At 41.3% G+C, this 12,368-nt stretch overlaps 1 protein-coding gene across 2 annotated transcripts in view; it reads right to left on the minus strand.

The window, feature by feature from the left end:
* vps13a (vacuolar protein sorting 13 homolog A) overlaps nucleotides 1–12,368 on the minus strand; it is a 645,125-nt gene that overhangs the window by 217,604 nt on the left and 415,153 nt on the right. For both annotated transcript variants that reach the window (XM_070882697.1, XM_070882688.1), the window contains exons 47-51: nucleotides 11,748–12,036; nucleotides 8,964–9,359; nucleotides 2,313–2,417; nucleotides 1,178–1,324; nucleotides 301–429 (exon numbers count right to left, since the gene is read on the minus strand). In XM_070882697.1, the coding sequence (XP_070738798.1) occupies nucleotides 301–429; nucleotides 1,178–1,324; nucleotides 2,313–2,417; nucleotides 8,964–9,359; nucleotides 11,748–12,036 (1,066 nt within the window). The remainder of the gene's footprint in view (nucleotides 1–300; nucleotides 430–1,177; nucleotides 1,325–2,312; nucleotides 2,418–8,963; nucleotides 9,360–11,747; nucleotides 12,037–12,368) is intronic.

Below are 12,368 nucleotides of genomic sequence, written 5' to 3' on the forward strand. Positions count from 1 at the left end.
TTCTGGGAAGCTCTATCCTCTGTTGCTTTAGGAAGTCAAAGTGGTTCGAGTTACAATTTGCAAAGTCAGTGAGATCTTGGGATGGGCGGTTCCAGTTACACATTCGTGTGAACCTTCAGAGTGTGGTTTATCCTCCAAGGGGACCAATCATAGACAAAGAGTGGAGCAGGGTGGCCATACTTGTTGTACAAATAAGCACATCCTTTTTTAAATGGGTAACACGCATGTCACTTAGCTAGACATCTAGATACTTGTATGTATCCAGGTTCATTTTTCATAAAATTTCTCAAACACCCATACCTTATTGTCTAGATGAAGTAAAAGACAATTTTCTTGTTTGTTGAAGTAAACCTTTTGTGGGAGTGTACTGCATCCTTCAATTCGAACTGCTAATCTCTCAGAATCTCTGGCAGGCCAAAATGGGATGCACTAATTGAAACAAAGCAAATTATCTCATAAAATAAATAAAAGATTAAGACATATTTAAAGGCAGGATACAAAGCTAACTTATGCACTTCATCACCTCCCCATACTTTAAATTGACTTTTTTCTCCATATATCAATGGGAATTCTTTCCATTAGATAATTTGACTATTGATGCAGGTAAATCATTGAGGAAGAATTAAATCTATATAAAAAAATGCACACTGCTCAAATTCTATTACTAAACAAAGTGAAAACTGGAAAGCAAGCAAATGTAAACCAAGGTCCCCTCACTAACATAAACATGACAGGATTATTAGGTGGAAACATGTGCATTAAAATTAGTCTAACATAAATAATGGCAAGGTAAGCTGTTATTTCATATGGTTGTTGAAATAGCCAAGTATGGATAAGATAATTTATAGTAGAGCAACGTTCGTTCTAATTTTATTTTGGGTGCGTGGCTCCTTTAATAGACTGCACAGGCCATTCAAATTTCCGTGCACTCACAGTATTCCCATTTAAAAGCCAGTGAGCAGCCTACGTGGGATGTCCAGACTGCTGCGCACCTTAACGGGAACATTGCTGTCGAATACAATTTCAGTCACAACACCACAGGATAATTATAGACGAGGAAAGCCTTTTGTCCCATCTTAGTTCAACCATCAAGAAGGATCTTAACATCCCTAATTGATAACTATCTGATTCCCCTTTAACTGTTCACTATATTGATTAAAAAGGATGCCAAAATTACCTCATTTGAATCAATCCTTAACCACTTTGCCTCGCACTCTTCAGTTACTTCTATTCTGTGCTTTGTTCGATTGATTAGCGTGTGAAATGGTGTAAAGGTAACGATTCTTGTTAAGTTAAAGCTGCTGGTGTCGATTCTCACACCAACCTAGAAAAAATCAATTTGTTTAAAGTTTAATTTGTTCATGATTATGCAGGTAAAACAATGAAACTGAACTCTGTCATTGATGACTGACAAGTTTACATCCTTCTATGCTTTTCTGTTACTTCCATGTGCTTCCATTTTCCATCTGTCAGGGCTGCTCACTTCCACAGTTCGTCTAGAACTGGGGCAAATGTTATAAAAATCTATAGATTCCAAGCTGACAGAAGACATGATTGCAGTTATGTGATAATAATGTCAATGTTAAATCACTATGTAGTAAGTCCTGAATTTTCAGGCTAATACAGTCACTGCATTTTTTTACTCACAGCCAGTTTTTACTTGCTGCCCACCTATCCTTCGAAGGATCTCATACAGGTCTTTATGTAGCTGCACTACCCGAGCTGCCAGTGCTGCAGACAACGCTCTTTTGGAATTGTGGAATAAATTCCACATTAGCCAGCAGAATGCTAATTCACTGCTTGAGGGGGATTCTCCTCCTGCTGGACTCCTATGTCAGCAGATCCAACAATGTTTTGAGAACTACATGAATATATTAAATATATTATAAATTATATTGAATAAAAATCAAGAATAATGGGGGTGAAAGATAATGGAAGAAGTACACACAGTGTTAAGTTAGCTGTCAATCTGTGAACCAACAGCATCATGAACTAAGCATCTTAACCAATAATTTTTCCCAAATTGCATGTATTTGTACTTAATTACCAGAAGGTCGAAAACCTACTTTTAGCCATAATTTAATACATTAAAAAGCACTATGTAGAAGAAATATAACAGCTGAATTATTATATATTTAAAAAAAAAATTAGTAACTGATTTGTGAAATAAAGTACAAACAGGCATAGAAGGCCCAAGGGACAAGGCATTACGGTTTTTAAATATTAAGATTAACATAATTCAGACATTTGAAAAAATATATAAAACTGTTACAGATCATAATTTTAAGTACTTACATTATATATTATCTTACCTGATACTCCTTTTTTGGTCCTTTGCACTTAACAAAGCCATAACTACCCACAGTGTCCAGAGAAAATGAATCTGACAGTTGGCTGTCAGTTATCCTAAGCTGAACCTGGTTTTAAAGTATATATTATTAAAACAGATACAACTTCACTGCACTCATGTCACTGTATTTCAATTAACATTTTGTACTAATAGTAATCATGCTCATAAACTTTGTACAGTGTCTACCACATTTCGCTACATTACAACAGTGATTTCGTAATGCACTTTGGGACCGGGGTGCCATATAAATATACGTTTTTTCTTTCTTTAAATGATCTCAAAGGGATAAAATAAGAAAAAGGATAGTTATTTTATGTATGCAAGCTTTTACAATAACCTGACTCTTGGAAACTTTGAAATCTTGCCACCTGCGTTATCAATTGAACAATCTAAAAAGTTCTAAAATCTAATCCAAATTTAGAGGAGAGGAACCCTACATGAAATTATGCAAATAAAAACAAAAGCAACAAATTGGTGTTCCCAGATGGCCATAAAGACAGGTAAAAATATTATAAATTTCCCTATCCCCACTTCTAGTAGTGACAGGAATTTAATAGAGTGTGGGCTAGTAATAGTGAAAAGGCAGATGAGGGGAAAGAATTTCTGAAGTGTGTGGAGGAGAATGTTCCTGATCAGTACGTTTCTGGACCAACGACGAAGGAGGTATTGCTGAATTGGGTTCTGGGGAATGAGGTAGGTAAAATGGAGCAAGTGTCAGTAGGGGAATATTTAGGGAACAGTGAGCATAGTATCATAAGATTTAGATTAGCTACGGAAAAGGTCAAGGAGCAATCTAGAGTACAACATTCTTAATAGGAGGAAAATTTCAATGGATTGAGAATGGATCTGGTCCCAGTAAATTGGAATCAAAGCTTGGCAGGCAAAACTGTAATTGAACAATGGGCTTCCTTTAAAGAGGAGATAGTTTGGGTACAGTCGAGGTACATTCCCACAAGGGGGAAAAGTAGGGCAACCAAAGCCAGAGCTCCCTGGATGACAAAAGAGAGAGTAAGGTGAAGCATAAAAAGGGGGCATATGACAGATATCAGGTTGAGAATACAAGTGAGAACCAGGCTGAATATAGAAAGTTCAAAGGGGAAGTGAAAAAGGTAATAAATGAGGGACAACGAGGGAGTAGGAGAATAGACTAGCAGGTAACATAAAAATGGAATCCAAAAGTCTTCTATAGGCATATAAATAATAAAACGGGTAGTAAGAGGAGGGGAGGGGCCGAGTCGGGACCAAAAAGCAGACCTACACATGAAGGAATAGGGCTTGGCTGAGGAACTAAATGAGTACTGTGTATCTGTCTTGACCAAGGAAGAAGAAGCTACCAAAGTCATAGTGAAAGAAGAGATAGCCGAGATACTGGATGGGATAAAAATTAATAAAAGCACTCGAAAGGCTAGCTGTACCTAAAGTAGGTAAGTCACCAGGACTGGATGTGGTGCATCCTAGGGTGCTGAGGGAAGTAAAGGTGGAAATCGGAGGTACTGGCCATAATATTCCAATCCTCCTTAGATACGGGGTGATGCCAGAGGATTGTAGAATTGCAAATGTTACACACTTGTTCAAAAAAGGGGGATAAGGATAAATCCAGCAACTACAGGCAAGTCAGTTTAACCTCAGTGATGAGGAAGCTTTCAGAAATGTTAATCCAGGACAAAATTAACAGTCACTTGAACAAGTGTGGATTAATTAAGGAAAGCCAGCATGAATTTGTTAAAGGCAAATCATGTTTAACAAACTTGATTGACTTTTTTGATGAGGTAACAGAGAGGGTTGATGAGGGCAATTCAGTTGATGTGGTGTACATGGACTTCCAAAAGGCTTTTGATAAAGTGCCAAATAATAGACTTGCCAGCAATGTTGAAGTCCATGGAATAAAAGGGACACTGGCGCATGGATATGAAATCGGCTAAGTGACAGGAGACCGAGAGTAGTGATGAACGGTTGTTTTTCAGACTGGAGGAAGGTATACAGTGGTGTTCCCCACTGATTTTCTTGATATATATTAATGACTTGGACTTGGGTGTACAGGGTACAATTCTAAAATTGCAATGACACAAAACTTGGAACTATAGTGAACAGCGAGGAGGATAGTGATAAGACTTGAAGAGGACAGACAAGTTGGTGGATTGGATGAACACGAGGCAGATGAAATTTAACACAGAAAACTGCAAAGTGATAAATTTTGGTCGGAAGAATGAGGAGAGGCAATATAAACTAAAGGGTACAATTCTAAAGGAGGTTCAGGAACAGAGAGACCTAAGGGTATATGTGCACAAATTGTTGAAGGTGGCAGGGCAGGTTGAGAAAACGGTTAAAGAAGCATAAGGGGATCGTGGGCTTCATAGATAGAGGCATAGAATACAAAAGCAAGGAAGTTATGATAAACCTTTATAAAACAATAGTTCAGCCTCAACTGGAGTGTTGTGTCCAATTCTGTGCACTGCACTTTAGGAAGGATGTGAAGGCTTTAGAGAGTGTGCAGAAAAGATTTACGAGAATGGCTACGGGGATGTTACGTCGATAGACTGGACAAGCTGGGGTTGTTCTCCTTAGAGCAGAGAAGGTTGAGAGGAGATTTGATAGAGGTGTACAAAATCACGAGGGGTCTAGACAAAGTAGATAGAGAGAAACTGTTCACATTGGCTGGCGGAAGGGTCAAGAACCAGAGGACACAGATTTAAGGTGACTGGCAGAAACAACAAATGCGACTGGAGGAAAAAGATTTTTACGCAGCGAGTGGTTAGAATTTGGAATGCACTGCCTGAGAAGGTGGTGGAGGCAGACTCAATCATGGCTTTCAAAAGGGAATTTGATAAGTAGCAGAAGGAAAAAAAATTGCAGAGCTACAGGGAAAGGGCCTTGAAGCGGGGACTAGCTGAAGTGCTCTTGCAGGCCGAATGCCCTCCTTCTGTGCTGTAATCATTCTAGGATTATACTCCAACACTTGGAGAAGTCTATTTATTCATACAATGTTAAATGCCATATATAAAAGAAGATTTCTGTACATTTATCAGTGCCTTTTAGTTATCTCCTTGTTGCTCCACTTCATGTTCAAGAATATTACATAATTAAAATCATTTTAATGCAACATCACCTCTATCTGTTGATTTTTTTTTTAAAGTGATAAGAAATTGAGATTTATTGAACTTTATAGGATTAAAATCCAATTTTCAGGCAGTTCAGACAATTTAGAATTCATCAGTATTATTGAGTGAGTACACTAGTTCAGGATTTTAATGCAGACACATTTGGGGGGGGGTTGGGGGAGAGCCACAGCACGGGAGAAAGCCTTAAGCACCTGCAGCGCATCCGTCAATGGCTTGTTAACTCAGTCACCTCATGCTTCAGTGGATGCGATGATGTCCCATATGAAGCGATTTCTACTCATGTTGAGGCCTGCCAGCTACCTGGCGACACAATTAAATATCAGGCAGCCACATGGAATACAGCACTCAGTCATGTTGATTTGATGTCAACAGCCACTGAAATATCATGTGTATTATGATAACTTCCAAGCATACTTACCTTCACAGTACTCTTATGTCCCTCAGGACCTTCACACGTCTAGCAGAAGGTGGTTCAAGACACCCCTGACTCCTCAGAGGAGCTCACTCCCTGTGATGATGCACCATCACAGGACCTATGCAAACCATGCACCAGCTCAGAGACTCGCACTTTGGTGGGACAACTTAGAGATTGTTGGGGTTTCAACATGGTGACTCATACTTCACAAGTGAGCAAGAGCAGATGCTGGAGTCAGGGACAGCAGTAGAGAGTCCACGATGGAGCTCTGCTAAGCTGGACGCAGACACTGTACCCTGGAGGCCGTCGATGAAGAGGATACTTTTTGAGCAGCAGCAGAGAATGTGCGATGTACCGGCAGGCGTTCCAAGTGCACTGTGCATGACTGCAGACAGATTGGAGGAGTGACATGATTTCACAGGCATTTGTGTTGACATCTTCTTCCATGGAAAAAGAGTGGCCAAATGCATGAAGCATTAAACGCAGCAATCACACTAGTGCACGTAGGCCTTCAACAATGGCTTGCACATTCTGAATGCCATCTTAAATTGGACGAATGATACCTTAGCCTAGGCCTTTCAATCACCCTACTTATCTGCAACAAAGTATTCTGCACATTGCGAGCAGAGAAGTGCGATTGGGCAATGAAAGGTATGATGTTGAAAGGGAACGTGGAAATGGGAACTCAGCTCAAAGCGCTTCCACTTCTTAACCGTTGCCGCCCCGCCCTCCCCTTCATTCAGTAATCCACATGCTGCTTGTATCCCAGGGGTGCTGTGAAACAGATGCTTGGTTGTTTGCAGGACTGTTTTGTGTTAGTGCCATTGGGGGGGGGGGGAGGGTGGGGCTAAAGTGGCTTTTGCATGTGGTTGTTCAATGGATGCACTGGTGGACCCTAAGTGAACCTCACAATAATGAGGGCATTCCGGGGCAGCAATGTGCCTCGCTGATGGTACATACCCCGCGACACCGCCCCCCCCCATCCTCATCTTCCTCCTCCTCTCCCTACATCCTCTCCTTGGAATTGTCCAAAGAGGCTCTGTGCTCTGCACCTTGTTCCTTCTGCAGGTCCAGACCTCGCTGCTGTGCAATGTTGTGCACAGTGCAGCATACCATGGCCATTCTGGAGACCCTGACATACTGAAGGATGCCTCCAGATCTGTCCAGGCACCTGAAGCGCATTTTCAACATATATATAGCTTCTTCTGGGCCCCAGAGGCGAGGGCCCAGGGGCAGCACGGGCCAGACCACACTGCGATCTATGGATAGTAGGAGCATGCGTGCGCACTAGGTCCGTACAGCAGAGCATGGTCTCCAATCGTCTTGGTTAACCCTTGCCACTGAATCAAGCCCGTGTGGTGGCTGGTGTGCAACGGCCACCGCACGTTAAAAGAATCCATGCACAGGCATCTTCCACCCATCAGTATGAGTTCGGGACCTTGAATGTCAGGTCCCTCATTGAAACACTTGCGAACTCATCCATTTTTGGCGTGGAAGCAGGTCATCCTCGATACGAGGGACCGCCTAATAGTACTACTATATAGCTTGTTCAATGACACATCTAGTGATCATATGGCATTCATTGTATCGCTCGTGGGCCTCATTCCTTGGGTTTGAGAGGTGTCATCAGCCATGTTTTAAGTGGGTATTCCTTGTCTCTGAGCAGCCAGCCAGTAACTCTACTTGAAGGTGCAAAGAGATCAGGAAGGGTGGACTGCCTCAGGATGAAAGCATCTTGGCAGCCACCCGGGAATCTTGCACACACCTGTATAAAGATCATTTAGTGATTGCACACCAGCTGCACATTGATGGAGTGGAAGCTCTTGTGATTGAAAATCATTACTGGGTGATGTGGGGCTGCCTTAATTGCCACATGCATGCAGTCGATGGTGCCATGCACCTGTGGGAAGCCAGTCAGAGCTGGAAACCTGAACGGCCGCAGACAAAGTTGAAATAATTGGTGGTCCTGGCAAAGAAGCCATCAGTCATCTGTCTTATGCATTTGTGTGCCACCGACTGAGCTATGCTGCAAATGTCTCCTGCAAAGGCCTGGAACGATCCAGCGGCAAAAGGATTGAGGGCGGTGGTGACTGACAGCCACTGGTAAAGCCTGGCCACAAGGTCCAGTTGGCAGCAGGGCTTTTTCCAGCTGGCTTTAAATGCCTGCCACCACCTGACACGACACCCTGAGCCTCCTGAGACACTGGTGTTCAGGCATGTTGAGGAAACTTGTAGACCGTGTGTGCCAGGTATGGCCTCGTGCAAGCTGCAACTCTATGCTGATCCCCTCTCCCCTGTGGAGCTACAGGTCTGTGAGCTGCTGGCTGTTGCTGCTGGTCATTTTGGTCCTCATCTGAAGTCCAATCTAGCACACGTAAGTGGCACCCATGCTGATCTGATAGTGTAAATGACACCTCTAAACTGTAGATTAAACCTCCAAAGTGTGAAAAGTACCTCCCAGCACAGGTACTGTGAACAAACCCTTTCCCACAAGCAGGCAAGAAATCAGTTGTGTGTACTGAGTATTCATTGGCATATTTCCCTGACATGGCTTCAGCCCCCTCAATTGCTGCTGTGTTTGTGCCTTGCTTTCACTGGCGAGTTCCAGGAAGCCCGGGAAACCTGTGGATCCAAAGTTAAAGTGCAAAACCCATGTCAATATCACTCTACTTGAGCAATTAACATATAAATTACAACCCGCCTCTCCTGAGGGGGTTGTGCACACACAGCCTATCACGCTGCAGTGAAATGCGGAAGTCGGCGGTAGGAGCTGGTTTTCCGACATGCTTGCATTTTCGCCGGATTTATCCCCCCCCCCGCAACCAAGCCCATGCGCTCCCCTGGGTTAAAATTCCCCCCAATAACACCATTGTACAATGTTGGATTATTATAATGCTTGGGCACCGTTGAACATTAAGCTCTTGGTTTTCTCGTACACCTCCCGCTTGTACTTCTCCCCAAAGACCCCCTCGTTCAACTCTTTCTGGGTCACGTAGACCTTCCACTGCTCTTAATATTTAATATAGAGAAAAACAAATCAGCACTGGTAAGACCAAACAAAAGAACAAACACAACCTACCTTGTTCTTTTGGAAAAAGAATTTGGATCCAAAAGAAAAAAGCAGTGGCTTTTTGTAGTCCAAAGGATGCTTACGGTGAACATCATCAGCTTTGTACTGAAGCATCCGCCCAGTTTTATTAATCATCCAATAGGGGCTGTGCAAAGCTAGCATCACATGTCCGACATTGTATGTCATAAGGATTGCAATATCCATTTCAACCTCTTCGTCATCAATATATGATCTGAATTTGATTAATTCAATGTCTGTTTGTTTGCTTTTGATTTTGTATTCTCCTGCCCAATTATGTTCCAAATAATCTATAATAGTCAGTGTCAGTCTGGATTTGTCCAGTACAGCCTCACGAAGCTGGGCAGAATGTCCTTCATCTAGAGTCAAGGTCTGTTTTATATTTTCCTACAACAAAACAGAATATTAAAAAACCCTATGATTATTGTATTTATTTTCCATCATCTCCAGTACAGCTGCACATATAAAGAATACATTCTAACATGGGGGAACAAACACTGTGTAGCGTTATTATTTAAACAAGGAACTCAAAAAACTTCTGAAATGGTACCAGCGTCATTGTTGGATTATCCTAGATATTTGTTAGTTGGCATTTTTATTCAGCTGTTGTTGCAGAGCTAAGTATGAACACAACTGAAATTTGGAAAAAAAAGTTGGAGAAACTTCTATAGATAAGTGGAAACTGAAAATTATTGCACCAGTGAGGAGATCAATTTGTATTGACAAGAGTAGATGAAATTACTTTACAAGAGTGATTAAATATGAAGTTATTTTTTTCATTACTAATTTTGCTATGCATTATTCATCCCATTCGTTCTTTTTGAAAAAAGACGCAATTTGTGACAACGAATGGAAGCGTTCTGCGCATGAACTTAAATGTGCGACGAAAGTAGCTGCACAGCTGTGAAATGAAGGAGGTAGTATTATCAATCTGACACAATAAAAATAATTCTAATAACCTGTTGAAAATTGTTACGTTCAGAATTACTCCACAAGACTGTGTTGAAAGCTCAAACCATTGTGACCGTGGTCTCTTTAATGTAACTCCAAAGTGAGGAAGTATCATGGTGGATTGTCTTTTATACCTGCTTGCCCAGGGTGCACAGGTGATCCTTAGGTCTCCCACAGGTGTGCCCCCTGGTGGCAAGTCTTATTCATGGGTGAGATTAGCATACATAACAAAAGTAATAGATAATTTTACTGTAAATATGGTGTTACAATACCTCTACGTATAATTGATGAGGTGTAGTTGACATGTGAAAAATAATCCACTGATGCCAAAAAGATGCAGCCCATCAACCAGAATGGTTAGCAGGTTTTGAAATTTCTAATATAATATGAGCTGTTGAGTTTTTCTGTTTATCTCAATGTTCTGAAGTATGTTATTATTGAATGGCAGAGCAGGCTCGAAGGGCCACAAGGTCTGCTCCTGCCCCTAATTCTTAGGTTATGTTATTTATAAGGAACGAAATAGAATCCCTGAAAAATGTAAAACATGTCAAATCCCAAGTGGTTAGATGTCACTTTTGTCAAAATGATTTTTTGGTCACAAAAACAGAACAGAACAAATGTTGGGAAGGTTACCTGTATAGTAGAAATGTTAAGGTTACTTATCTTCAGTATGATATGCTTCATTCTTCTAATTACTCCAATATAAATGAAACATCTGTCATTGAGAAGGTAGAAAACTGTCTCTTTTAGACTTACAAGACTGGAGTCTCCCAATCCCATGCAGTGATGCCCCTTCCAGCTCTACGTTAACACAGGCCACTGCCGGCCATCATAGAAGAAACATAGAAACTTACAGCACAGAAGGAGGCCATTTCGGCCTATCGTGTCCTCGCCGGCCGACAAAGAGCCACACGGCCCTCGGTCAGCAGCCCTGAAGGTTACATATAAACTTATGAACAATGGCGGAAAGGCAAAGAGCACCCAGCTCAACAGTCCGCCTCACACAACTGCGACACCCCTTATACTGAAACATTCTACACCCCATCCCAACCGGAGCCATGTGATCTCCTGGGAGAGGCAAAAACCAGATAAAAACTCCCAGGCCAATTTAGGGAGAAAAAATCTGGGAAAATTCCTCTCCGATCCATCTAGGCAATCGAAACTAGTCTAGGAGATCACCCTGGCCGTATTCGATTTCCTGCAGTACTTAACATTATATCTGCGCCGGCCAACAAGAGGTTATCCAGTCTAATCCCAATTAGCAGCTCTGGGTCCGTAACCCTGCAGATTACGGCACTTTAAGTGCCCATCCAACCATCTCTTAAAAGTGGTGAGGGTTTCTGCATCCACCACTCTTCCAGGCAATGAGTTCCAGATCCCCACAACCCTTACTCACCCTTTTCCCGATCGCTGCCTTCCACCCCTTACCCTGTGAAAAATGACATAATTTTGGAAGGGTTTACAAAATAACTCTCAAGTAGATCAGAGTTCGATGCAAAAACAAGTAAAAAAACAAAAAAAGTCTTACACGGTTGAGGACAATAATTAACTGCACTATTAATGAGAGTTAAGTAAAATGAAAGATTGAGCAGGACAAATCAGAACATGCTAATTTATATTGTTTGGAAGATAACAGATTTTGTGGTTCTTAAGAAACTGCTGTGAAATAAAACTCTTAAAGAAACAGTGTCCCCGGTTCCCTGTTTATGGTGGAAGGATCTTACTATGTGTAGAAAGAATAACAACAACTTGTATGTATACAACAGAAAAAATACATTTGACGCTGAATAGAAGTACAAACACACAAAACACAGGCAAACCTACCTCTGTTAAGAAAACACTCACTGTACAAGGCAAAAAGTTTTGAAGAATTGCAATAGGCCATAAATGGAGAACATAAGCATTATTATTTTCTTCAGGATCGTCCGATGTCAACGTGTCGTGCATTGCAACTATATTGATCATTAGTGAGTCCTGCTCATCACCTCTAGAAAATTGGCATTTGCGATTAAATACTATTTCAGTACTTGTGTTTACATGACCAAAAGTGATAGCCTCACAGGGAGCATATTGTTCTTTGCCTTTCATCATCAGCTGTAAACGAAGATCTGATCTGAAAACAAATATTAGCAAAACAAATAATGTGTTAAAATGAGGTATTTGAAATTTCAGTGAGCATAAATTAAAACAAATGAATTCTGCAATTTGAAAGGGTATCAAAATTCAGATTTTTAGATCAGATATAGAATGAGTAAATCCACAAGAATGTTTCCTCTACTCTGCCTCAAAACAGCAACTTGCACTTATATAGCACATTTAACATAGAAAAACATCCCAAGACACTTCACAGAGATGGAAGAAAAAATAATGGTCACCATGCCAAAGGAGATGTTAAGAGGAGCAATCAAAAGTTTAATCAGATGTAGGTTTTAAGGTGTGCCTCAA

This window comes from Pristiophorus japonicus, chromosome 1 (genome assembly GCF_044704955.1).
Source record: "Pristiophorus japonicus isolate sPriJap1 chromosome 1, sPriJap1.hap1, whole genome shotgun sequence".
Lineage (NCBI taxonomy): Eukaryota > Metazoa > Chordata > Chondrichthyes > Pristiophoridae > Pristiophorus > Pristiophorus japonicus.